This window comes from Quercus robur, chromosome 1, assembly GCF_932294415.1.
Source record: "Quercus robur chromosome 1, dhQueRobu3.1, whole genome shotgun sequence".
Classification (NCBI taxonomy): Eukaryota; Viridiplantae; Streptophyta; class Magnoliopsida; order Fagales; family Fagaceae; genus Quercus; species Quercus robur.
Window position 1 is genome coordinate 27,243,327 of NC_065534.1, and position 12,558 is coordinate 27,255,884.

Sequence of the window (12,558 nt, forward strand, 5' to 3'; positions counted from 1 at the left end):
AGATTTCAAGTAAAACCTGGCGAGTCTGGCCATCACATTCTTTTCGAGCATTTAGACTCGGCCCAGCTAATTATGGTCTCAGAGCACACGCTCACTTTAATTTGTCTGTCATAATATTGGTAGTCCAAAATGGAATCACCAAATGTTGTCTTGTGGTGTGCCTCAATTTGTGTCAAAATCAACCCTTATCAATCCAAGGCCAACCAAGCCCGAATCGAACCCACTCCCACAAAACAGAGGATTGGGAAGAAAAAAAAGCCCCAAACGATGTTTCGTAAAGAAAAATATATCACATGCATCAGATATATGAATCTAGATAAGAAAAATATATCGCATGCATCAGGCATATGAATCTAGATAATGCAGTTCTCACTCTTGAGACTCACCCACCCAATATGAGAGGGAGGATTTATAAGATAATTATTGTTCACAGAGGGGGGAAAGAATGAAAAATGAAAAATATGGTGAAAAATGGATGGCCTTTTGCTTGACCAGTCATCAATATCCAGTTAGATTAGTTTTTATTTTTTATTTTTATTATAATAATACCGGGTCTCTTTCAAATCCAATGTGTCCCTACAGTTCAGAAAGAATGCCCCTAGGCATAAAAGTACTTTGCAATTCCTATAATGCACAATGTTCATCCGGACTTTCTGAACCAACATTTGTGTAAGAGTTTGTATTTCACAGAAACAATAATATACAAAACTGAATAGCAATTACAATTGCAGACAGTGACATTCTTTCCTTGTCAATTCCAAATTCAGTATGACTTAAATAATAGCCAATGTACAACAGATTCCAAAGGTCCACACGTATTGAGTTATGAAGGTGAAACACTTGACCTGAGAATGCTCTGACCAAGATAAATCTTCAGCCCTTTCACTTCATCTGGTCTTAAGCTAGTATATTGTGAGATAAAACGAGGAACATGCTGGTAGATGTTGATACGTGAAGCCAAAATTTACCTTACAGAAATATACAAAGATGTAAGGGTGAGCTGTGGCCAATCTGGAGGATGAGTTCACTTACACGGCGACAACAACAATGGCTTGAAGATGAATCACCGACTCCATTTTCCACTCAGCAGTAAGAAGGATATGTAACAGTTGTTATCAAGAACCTGTCTGCAGCGGGAGATAAGACTCTTGCTTGCCTCTAATAAAAACTTTAAGTTCTGTTGGTGCAACGACCAATTTCAACCACTCTTGTAGTTCCTCACCTTCTACTTTCTCTTTCCCTGGACAAGAAACACTATCAGAACACCATGGTCTTATTTATTTATTTATTTTTTTGGGATAAACTGAATCATTTCATTCATAAAACAAAGACCAGCACATGAACATTCAAACCTAACACATCTGAGATGACAGTAGGAAGATTGAGCTGATTACAACAAAAGGAACTCCTAATACTAACTGCCAGTTTAGCAGTAGCATTAGCATGAGCAGTAGAATTACATGCTCTGCTAACCCAGCAGAAACTGCAAGTAAGAATTAACTCACTAAGCTCAAAGATATTAACAATCATAGTTTGGATAGCCCAATCAGCTTGGGCCCAACTAGAATCCAGACAATCAAAGTAATATGATATAAGGAGCGCTATCATACATCTCAAGCTCATAACACTTTATATCTGGATGTATCCTGTTGACTCACGAATCAGTCCCTGAACTCGGAGGAGTGGCCACAAGTTAAGGTGGCAGAATCTAAAGTTTTTATTTTCACACATCAATTTTTTGGAAGGTAGAGAGTTTTGCACAAGTTTCTAGTCTTCTGAGTTTGTTTTCTTACAGTCCGTTTGGTTTGATGGAAAACATTTTTAAAAAACATTTGTCAAATTTTCTCGTATTTTAAACTGCAGAAAACTATGGTCAAGCCTGGTCAATGGAAAACAATCGGTTTTGGGTGGAAAACATTTCCATTTTCTGCCCTTAAAACCAAAGCTGCCACAGTGCCAAACCCAAAAACTTTCATGTTGTGAACAAAGGTTTTGGTCCATATAACCATTTGAAATAACAAGAAAAAATGATGATTTTCCATGCAAACCAAAAAGCAGAAAATGTTTTCCAACTCATTTTCAAGGTTGCAACCAGACAGAGGAAAACTAGTCAATTTTCCCAAAAATGCCATCCAAAAAGAATTCAATTTCTAGAAAAGCTTTTCAATTTAAACAAATGGAGTATTAGAGTTAATGCTAATCTATATGGTGTTTATTAGATTTCTGTAGTCCATACCAGTGAAATAGGGTCTAATATGGTTCCCATATTGCTTGCTTTTGTTTTTAGAAAAGTTTTCCTTGACATGTAAATTTTTTAGACTCAGTAAAAAGGTTCATGGTATCAACAAGACATAAAGAGAGCTTTGCGTGTTTTATTTGATCAAGGAACCATGCTTTCTTCCTTTCCTAATTCTTAAATTCCATTATTATTTCAATTTTCCTTCTCTCTTTAATTATCTGCTCTGCTACATTCTTTAATAGATCTATAACATGACCTAGTTTATTTATTCTAAGCAAATTAGCTTTCATAATCATAAATATCTTGCAACCATATTTTTGTCACAAGACAGACACAGAACTTAAGATTCTCCATTTCATGTAAATATCTAGCAATTTGTGTGATCAGCTGAGTTATTAGTGCATAAAATATTACCAAGGAAGTAGTAAACTGTATCAAAAATTACACATGCATGGCACATTTACATGTGTGCGTGCACACACATTATCAGAATCTAAACGTGGCAAAGCATCACCTTCCAAATGGGCACCAAGCCCCTCTAAAACAGTAGGATTAGCACGCACAACAGAAAGCGCAACATCCAAAGCAGATTGCAACAATGCTTTCACCTCTCCTTGAACAAGATCGACAAGGTGCCCCTGTTAATATGATCATTCTATATCAGTATCTCAGAAAATATAATAGAATAAACTATAAAGAGACAGTAAAATTCACAGGACCTGATCCCTTCCCCAAGGAACACCTCCCCCAGACTCATCCATTCCTCCATTGGAAAGTGTGGCTATAGAAACTGGGCCTATGGTCTGATTAAGACCATATTCAGCTACTGCCTTGTATGCCATGTCAGTTGCTCGCCGTATATCATCAAGTGCACCAGTTGACACACGACCTGAATAAACCACTTCTTCGGCTGCGCGTCCTCCAAGAAGAGTAACCAAGCGGCCTCGTAACTCATCAATGAACAGCAAATATCTATCTTCATTTGTTGGAGGGGTGTAAGTAAATCCCAATGCTCCTCCTGACCTTGGCAATATGCTTAACTTCTGATTGCACAGGAAAATTTAGTTATTAGTTAATTACTATATCATCTATGTCATGTAGACATCAATAACTGGGTCAGGGCAGTAACATTTCATAGGATGTGCTTGATTCTGATTTATAATTTCTTGCAAAATATTACTAGCACTTTATTTATTTATTTTTGCTTCATTTGTACGTAATTAAAATCTACCTTATTTTATAAATAACATCTGTGCCTAGTACATAAAAAAATAATAAAATATTAATATGCTCATCAAAAGAACAGGATGCAATCCATAAAACATAAATGAAGAAAGACACATCCCATATGTACTAATATTGATAAAAATGATATCTGGAATTAAGTCCAGTGTACTACAAGTAAAATGCAAAAAACACAAATGCTGATACATATCATGGTTCGAATAGCCAGTGTGTCCTATCTTCCAATTTGAAAACAAGAAGAATAGGAAGCAGAAACTAAAAGTATTTCAAAAAAAACATTCCTGTGATTTACCTCAACACGTGGCTGTCCAGGAAGAAGATTTGCAACGGCAGTACCTACAACTGCATGGCCAGCTTCATGCCGTGCAACCACACCTTTCTCACATCCTTGCAACTTAGCAGTCTTCTTCTCTATGCCCTACACCATGAGATTAGGTTTAGTTTCTCTATTAGTTAACACAGGTATTAAAGTATAATTATCATATTAATAGATTTCAATTATGATTTCTATGTTGCAACTGAATATAATGTACCTTCGCTTGGGGGGGAGGGGGGGGGGGGAGGACTTATTTTACATATTTTAGTTGAGCTTATTATTGCGTTGAACTTATTATTACTCTCTAAGACAAGTCCCGCACTCTAAGTTGCACTTATTTTGCCGACCAACATCAAAGTGCCATCTGAGACAAAGCTCATTGGCACTTTTCTCATGACACACAGGTATCAACTATGGAAAACCAGATCAACAAAGTCACAAAGAGAAGAAGTGCCAATGAGCTCTGTCTCAGAATGGCAATTTGATGCAGGACAATAGACTCTAAGATGGAGTCTTATGTTGGGGAAACAAATGAAGAAATACAAGGTATAGGACCTAAGAATTGGCACCTAGTGTTTGCTTGGAATCGGCACCAAGTAATAAAATAAAAAACAGATAGAACCTAGGAATTAACACCTAAGGCATGGAATTAGCACCAAGCTTGATAGGAAAACATGAATCACAATTGGGCTTGCTTGGAATCAGCACCAAGAAAATATTATAGATCCCTCCTCTCACATGAATAGTGGGTCCTACTATGAATTTAATTAGTGGGATCCACTATTATGCAAGAGGAGTGAGTACCACAGTATTGTACCCTTGGAGTATTGGATAGTTACTCCTTGTTTGTGTTCAAAACCCACATGTTTGTGTGTAACTTACCATTTAAAAAAATAAAAAATACAGAGAAAAGTCCTAATGTCAAGACCTGACTTGGAACTAAGGGGGGAGAGAAAAGGTGAAATCATAATCAGCTGTTAAGAATCTACATAACAATTCAGGTTACGAAAAGGAAAACATATGAACATTATTAGAAAGTAAGCACAACAAAGAAAGAAACATTCTCTCTCTCCCTCCCTAACATACATACATACACATTGACAGAGACTTACGGCTATTGATCTTTCCACTGCTTGAATAAAATCAATTTTCTCCACAACAACTTTTCTCTGTCTTCCAGCCAACAAAGCGGCTTCATTTACTAAGTTCGCAAGATCAGCCCTGAACAAAAATTTTAAAATGAAGATTCATTCCAATGTTTTCTGCAATTAGGATTTTGGAAAAAAGGAAGATGCAGCTTCTAAATGGACTGGAGAAAGGAGGGAAATTACCCAGTAAAACCAGTAGTCATAGAAGCAATGTCAACAAAGTCAACGTCCTCTGCTAGAGGAAGTTCTTTCTTGGAAACATGTACTTTTAATATGGCTTCTCTTCCAGATCTATCGGGTGCTTCCACCTACAGAAAGAAAAGGGACACAACATGAGCATTATTACTGAGACAACTGCTAAGCAGAAAATGCTTTGATGTCGGATTTCAACATTCATAGAGATGGCAAAACTAGAATACAAACCGTAACCACACGATCAAATCTCCCTGGTCGGCGAAGTGCTGGGTCTAGGACATCTGAGCGATTAGTTGCTCCAAGAACGATCACAGCAGAGTTGCTGTCAAACCCATCCATCTCCTGCATGCAATTTCACAAACACCAACTGACCAGCATCAGTACAACCAAGACAAAATGTTCTAGAGACTGAAAGCTATGTCTAGGGAGGCTTACAGTGAGCAACTGATTCAAGGTCTGCTCTCGCTCATCATTGCTAACAATACGATATTTACCATCACGACTTTTTGCAACAGCATCAATCTGCATAAAAAGAAAAAATGTGACTGGTAATGTATTACCTTCAGAGATTAAACAAAATTAATGACCACACTAAGAGAATCCCAGATTCTAACCTCGTCAATAAATATTATTGATGGTGCTTCCTTCTTTGCCCTTGCAAATAGATCTCTCACACGGGAGGCACCCATGCCAACATACAACTCAACAAACTCACTAGCGGAACAACTTATAAAGGGCACTTCAGCTTCCCCAGCCACAGCCTTTGCTAGAAGAGTCTTACCTGTCCCAGGAAGACCCACCTGTAAGATAAACAGAGCCTTACTAAATACACTTCAAACTTATTTCAACAGGTAAGACACTGGCATCTGCTATATATTCCCCACTATAACATTTCATAAACTACCAACATATACTGACATACAAACAGTGGATGAGAACCATTCAAGGGTAAAACTAAGGAAATCTCCATATCAAAGAGAAATATAGCCAGTCTTACATCCACTACATTGCAAATCAGATATCATAATTTTTTCTAAAATGTTAACCAGAAGGGTCTGTAGATTGCACAGCACCAATAAATAATGTAACTTTGGGTGTAGGAGATCTCAAGGAGAGAGAATTAGAATAGTGGCTCCAGCTTACAGTTGATTATGAATTGCCAATGATTTTTTGGTAAGCAATAGAAATTTATTACCAAAGATTTGACAATCATGACTTCAAATTTTCAGGTTCATAATCAGGTCAGTTACATTCATCATTGATCTCTGGATAAAACTTACCAGGAGAACACCCCTAGGAGGACGAGCACCAAGTCGTACATACCTATCTGGATTCCGAAGAAATTCCTGGACAATAAACATCAGCAAAAATAAATAAAAGAAATAAAAGTTAACAAATGCCCTGGGAAGATTATTATTATTTTACAAAATAAATAAATAAATAAATAAGCAGGAAGCCTTAGGATTTTCTAGTCCCTAGAAATATTGACAAAATAATAATCCGAGCAGTGTCTAGCATACCACAATTTCTTCTAGCTCCTCCTTGGCCTCATCAACACCAGCAACATCAGCAAAGGTGATTGTTTCACCTTGTTCAGATGCTTTTGCACCACTAGAACCCCCAGATTTGCGGTTCCTAATCTGACCAGCTGTATGCTGTTCACAAACATATATTCACTAAGGACCATGTATCATTAGTTGCAACTATCAAGGTACAAGAAAAAAGAAGCATGCCGGTTCATACCTGAGAAAAGCTCACAGGAAACCGGTGAAGAAGCCCTGCAAGCACAGCAACATAAAACAAAGCTATCTGCAAATAGCACTCCAAAGTCAAGATACAAAACTTCGTTCTCAGACAACACGTATTGCAGATTCAAAAGAAAACTTCAATAAATTTTCTTTTCAGTTTTGCATTCAACCATTTAGAATTTAATCTGATATATATATAAAAGAATAACTACTTTGTTTATGGTTTCTTTATGCAGATTTACATATTACGTATGACCAGGAAATTTTAGGATGAATTCATTATTTGGAAATATTAAAATCTTTGTCAACTAATTTTCTCTAAACTTCTCATGTTACATAAAGCATGTCATCTTTATAATTCTGGATAATTTACAACATCATTTCATCTAAAAAATTAACATTTGGAGGATTTCCCTTTTTCTTAATTTACATTTTTTTTTTTTTCTGAAAAGGAAAAATTGTATCACATAAATCACAATAGACAACCAGTAGCAGACATACCATCAATATAGATAGTTTAGGAATTAAGAACAATTTCCTAGAAAAATTGTAGTCACCAAAAAGAACGTCACACTTAAGCTCTATAGTGGCCCCTACTAGCTTAGGCCATTCAGCAAAAAGATTGCCTATACCTTAGGTAATCATGTACAAGCCATTGGAGCAAAAATGGTAATTAACTTTCAGGCCTTTCTTGCATGTCAATATTTGTTGACACAGATGCAAAAGTGAGATGAAACAAAGTATATAATTCTACACTTAGTAAATAATCTAGGACTGCATTTTTTCTAATAAGAAAATATTACGAGATTCCATTGCCAGGACTCAAACCCGGGTCTCATAGTTGAGAGAGGACTGTATTAAAAAAAAAAAAAAAAAAAAAGAATGGATAAACAAAATAATTTGATACCTGCCATATTTAGTATCTAGTCAATCTTGCAATCTATATAAAGCCATCTTAATTTATTATAGGGTCAAAGCATAGCTCAGAGTTTCAGCATGAAAAACTGGTTGTACTGATTAACATTTAGTCAACGCAAAAACTTCCAAAGCAAGGACAGAGAATTCACAATAATCTTAAGCATTCAATGCAAAAAATCATGATTCTGGAAAAGAGATCAGTTACAGAATTAAGTAGTTGCCTAGCTGTTATAGGGCTCACTGTTGACCTTATCTTTCATATCAGCATATGGAAAATTATTGATATGTAGTTCTAGTTGTTGCTCACTATAAAAAATTAGCATTCAAACTTCATCAAATCTAGGTGAACAAAAAAGATTGGAGTTTCTGGTGCTTGAAACCTTTGATAAGTATTTCTATTCTTCATCAATTTGCTGCCCATCTTACATTAGTACATTACATAATCAATGCATTAGTTTAATCTTCAGGCACAATGAACTGCTTATAATGACTAATGTTGGGTCATGTCATGTCACAAACTTCTAAAGTCAAGACAGCAAATTTATAACCTTTAATACAAAATAAGATTTATCTCCCATTAAATAAAGGGAGAAATGCATTATTGGCCCCTAAACTTTAGCCCATGAGTGATTTTATTCCTGAAGTTTAAAGTAACACATTAGGGACTAAACGCAATCAGTTTAAGATTGTTAGAAGTTAAAAGTGATCACTTTTAGTTTGTCATGGTCAAAAGGCGATCACTTTACTAAAAAGTGAACATTGTATTTTGGCCTTAAAAGCAAGATAACAAAATTACCATTGCAGAGTTGAAGAATCCACCGGACCGCTTATCGGGGGAGCCAAACTCCACGGAATTCTCAAGCATTTTCTCATAGGGGGTCTTAATATCGGTGGGGCGAGTGGTGGTGTAAACAACCCTCCTGGTGGGCGCCACAGTCCTGAGCAAAGACTCAGATTCCTGCAACTTAATACTACTACTAGTTTCAATGTCCTGAGCTGGAATTGAAGTTGCAGGGTCAGACTTCAACTTGAACATAATGTGAACCCCATCAACCTCAACTTTGTGAACCTGATTGCCATTAATCTTACTCAAAAAATCACTGTACGGCACACTGACAAAAGTGGTGGGCGTCCGGGGCTCCGAACCCGGTAACGGAATTCCGGGTCGGAGCAACCGCATAACGAAAATCACAATCCCTAATTGCAAGAGCAAAACCCCAATTTCCTGAGCTTGAACTATGGGTTGCCACTGCCACTTATTGCCTTTCGAAGACGACGAAGAAGACGAAGACGAAGACGACCACCACCACCAATTCCCTTTGCCTTGCTTCTCCTTCCGCCGATTCGGGCCAGAATTCGGCGAACTCTTATTGCCACTCTCGCTCTCGCTCTTCCCGCCAGCTGAATCACTGTCCTGGCTACTACTCGCTTGGACTCGAATCCGATTCTTCGTCGCAAAACCTCCCCAGAGATTCAATCTTTCCCAATTCTTCGTCGCAATGGTGCTGAACTGTGGCCCGTAGAGCTTCGTTGAAACTGGGTTTGAGTTTTGGTGGGAAACCCTAGAAGATTGAGCGCGAAGGAAGCTCAATTGGTGGTAATGGAAATGGTAGAGTTTGTGATACGAATAGGAATGGAAACTTTGGTGAGAATGAGACATTGGGCGTAGAAACTCAACCGAGGACATTCTCAAACCCTAAAAAAAGCACACATAAAAAAAAAAAAAAAAAATACTAAAATTTAAATTATTAAATATAGTAATTTGTATGTGTATGTGTTGTATGTGTGTATTATATATGAATAATATATATAATATGTATATATGTCGGTTGGTCTGAGGTTTGAGAAATGAGAATTGAGAGGATTAAGAAAGATAGAGAGATGGATAGATAATTCAGGGTCCAATGGTGCTAAAGGTCAGACAGAACACAGAGACAGAAGAGAGCCAACAGAGAGATGTAACATGGATTATCAGCCGTTGGATTTATAAGTAACTGTGGATCCGAACCGTCGACTTTCCAGTTTTGGATAAAATTTAGGTATAGTGCTGTTTTTTATAATCATCTCTTAAAAATTTGCTACGTGGTTGCTTAATTAAATTATTATTTATTAAAATATATATATATATATATTATTATTATTATGGTTGTGTGCACATAATTTGTTAATAAACTATTTAAAAAAAATTAGTACTAAAAAATATAAAAATGTTGTAAAAAAAAATTAATTTCTTTTTTTATGAAAAATTTTTAGAATTATTTTCTAAATCAATAACAACATCCATAAACTTTTTCCTATTTTTTGTTTGGTTATAATTTTAACATTATCCAGCCAATAGTATCATAGTACTAAATTTTCCAAAATGATTATTCTTTTTTGAAAATTCAACTTTTTAAGGAAAGCTCTTCTATTAAAAAGAAAAGAATGGTTTTTTAAAGAAAGCTAGTTTATGTGCTATCTTTTAAATAAAAATATAGCAGTTAAAATAATAGTAAGTACTAAGTAGGAGTGAGTTTCAATTAGCTTAACTGGTAAAATTTTTAATGGTTTTATAAGAGATTTGAGATTCGTACTAAGTAGGAATATAGAGAATATTTTATTTTTTAAAGAAAAAAGATTTTGAGACATTAGTACCATCAAAATGGAAAGGAAGGAGGGAGTAGCAAATGGAGTGTGATAAGGATCACCAGGGGTGAAATTGGTTCGAATTGATCAGTGTTGAAGCCAATTTTTGCACTGAATTGACCTGACTACCATTGGTTTTAGTTCCATTTGGTTGGGTTTTCTGTGTTTGGAATGCAAGGAACAAAAACAGGAAGAAAAAGAGAAGAAGGCATACCTATAGTAAGAAGACAAACTATGACAATAACATTTACACAAAGAGGGAGAGAGTGTGTGTGGAGGTTGGAAAAGAAAATAATAAGATGCTAGGGTTTTTTTAAATTTAAAAAAAAAAAAAAAAAAACACTCAAAAGGAAGGATGGAGTAGCATGTAGATGGGATACGCTCAGTTTATTTCACCGGAAAACCTTCTGTAAAAATAGTTTTTCACATTTTCCAGTATTTGATAATATAAAAAAAATGGTCAACGGAAAACAATCTTTAGTTAATGGAAAACTCTAATAAAAATAAGGCTTATTTTCGATAGGTTGTTTTCCAATTTTTTTTTTTTTTTTGAAAACAATCTCTCTCTCTCATGCGGCGCATAACTCTTATAAATATTATCTTCTTCTGGCCCAAGAAACAATATTTTCTTCCACGCCTTTAGTCTTTCCCATAGTAAGCTCTGTTGCTTCTTCTCTTCCCTTTGTTGTTGTTGTTGTTTTTTTTTATTTTTTATTTTTTATTTTTTTTAACTCTTCTCGCACCCTCACTGGCACCCCCTCTGGTCTCCTCTTCTCATAGATTTTTCTCTCTATTTGTCTTTCTTCTCTTTTTTTCTCCCGGTTTCTCTTCCCCTATGTAATACCGTTCTCTAATAAGGTTTTGATTTTTCCCCCCCTCATATATTAGTCAACAATTCTATAACAATTTGGCATTTTGGTATTTATCAAACTATTTGTACTAGATTATTTTTCCGGTTAAACTATTTGGTTTATGTGGCATTTCGAACTATTTAAAATGCAGCTTATGGTTATTTTGAATTATGAGAAATATGGTTGATTTATATATATATATATATATATATATTGTACGGTCCATAGATCGGTTGTAGGCCCAAGGCCAAGGCCTGCGTAAGTCAGGTGTAGGCCCAAAGGCCAAGGCCCATAAAAACCAAACCCTTTCAGATTGTACTGACCAAGTAATGGGGGGTCTGAGAACAATACAGTACAAATCGAACCGAGGTGTTGTTGAGAACGCTTTATAGTGCCTTAGGGATATCCGCTTGCTGAACATAGATTCGAAGGTTAACACAAGTTCCAATGGGGTCAGTTTAGAAGTATGCTATGGGTCCCATCTAATCAGGAATCTAGGTCAAAGTGGGGCCCTCATTTTGGGGGAAACCACCACTCACAATGGCAGGCCCACTAAGGGAAGGCTATACAAGGTGAAAAGGACGATGAAGAAGTGGTTGGAAAAAATCAGGGTAAAAGAGAGACAAGAGAGAAAACTATGAGGAATGACTAAGTAGGAGCTCACTCTTAAGTACGAGGCTCCTTGGGAAACATACTCCGGGTAGGAGCATACAGATAGGTCATTAAGGCCCTCCACTTAGGTTGTTAGGTTGATATCAAGAGGTTTTCCTGTCGTTGGAAACTCTTTACCCACACTATACAAGTAAATTAGGGGTCTAACCTCAAGGTCCACACCAAGCTTTTTGGGTCGAGGTTCCACACCCACACACACACACACACACACACACACACACACATATATATATATATATATATATAATTTACATTACTGGTTCATATATATGAGCAAGATGAGTATTTAAGATCATGAAAGTTAGAAAAATAATTTTGATTGTTTTTGTTGTCAAAATTTTAGTTTGAAACCAATTTTTTTCTATTTTTTATTATTTATTATATACATTACGGAGGTTTACACAATACACGTGTTATACACATTTTAAATTATACAAGAAATGTTATAAAAATTTGTGCACGCATACCAAACACTAGAGAACATTCCCAACCTCATTTTCAAGGTTGTTACAAAATACCTTAAAATGAGATAATTTTCCAAAAAATGTTCTCTGGAAAATGAACCATTTTCAGAAAATGTTAATGCTGAAACAAACAGAGT

The 12,558-nt window shown here is 36.0% G+C and overlaps 1 protein-coding gene across 1 annotated transcript; it reads right to left on the reverse strand.

Annotated features, from left to right (window-relative positions):
• Positions 1–582: 582 nt before the first annotated feature.
• Positions 583–9,731, reverse strand: LOC126727740 (ATP-dependent zinc metalloprotease FTSH 9, chloroplastic-like). Its single transcript, XM_050433661.1, has 13 exons — positions 8,606–9,731; positions 6,887–6,952; positions 6,664–6,798; positions 6,424–6,489; positions 5,758–5,943; positions 5,579–5,665; positions 5,372–5,485; positions 5,132–5,256; positions 4,913–5,021; positions 3,777–3,902; positions 2,959–3,282; positions 2,754–2,877; positions 583–1,240 (listed from the first exon to the last, which is right to left on the reverse strand). The coding sequence occupies exons 1-13, from the start codon at positions 9,494–9,496 to the stop codon at positions 1,116–1,118; spliced, it is 2,478 nt and encodes an 825-aa protein (XP_050289618.1). The 5' UTR covers positions 9,497–9,731; the 3' UTR covers positions 583–1,115.
• Between the last annotated feature and the right edge of the window lie 2,827 nt (positions 9,732–12,558).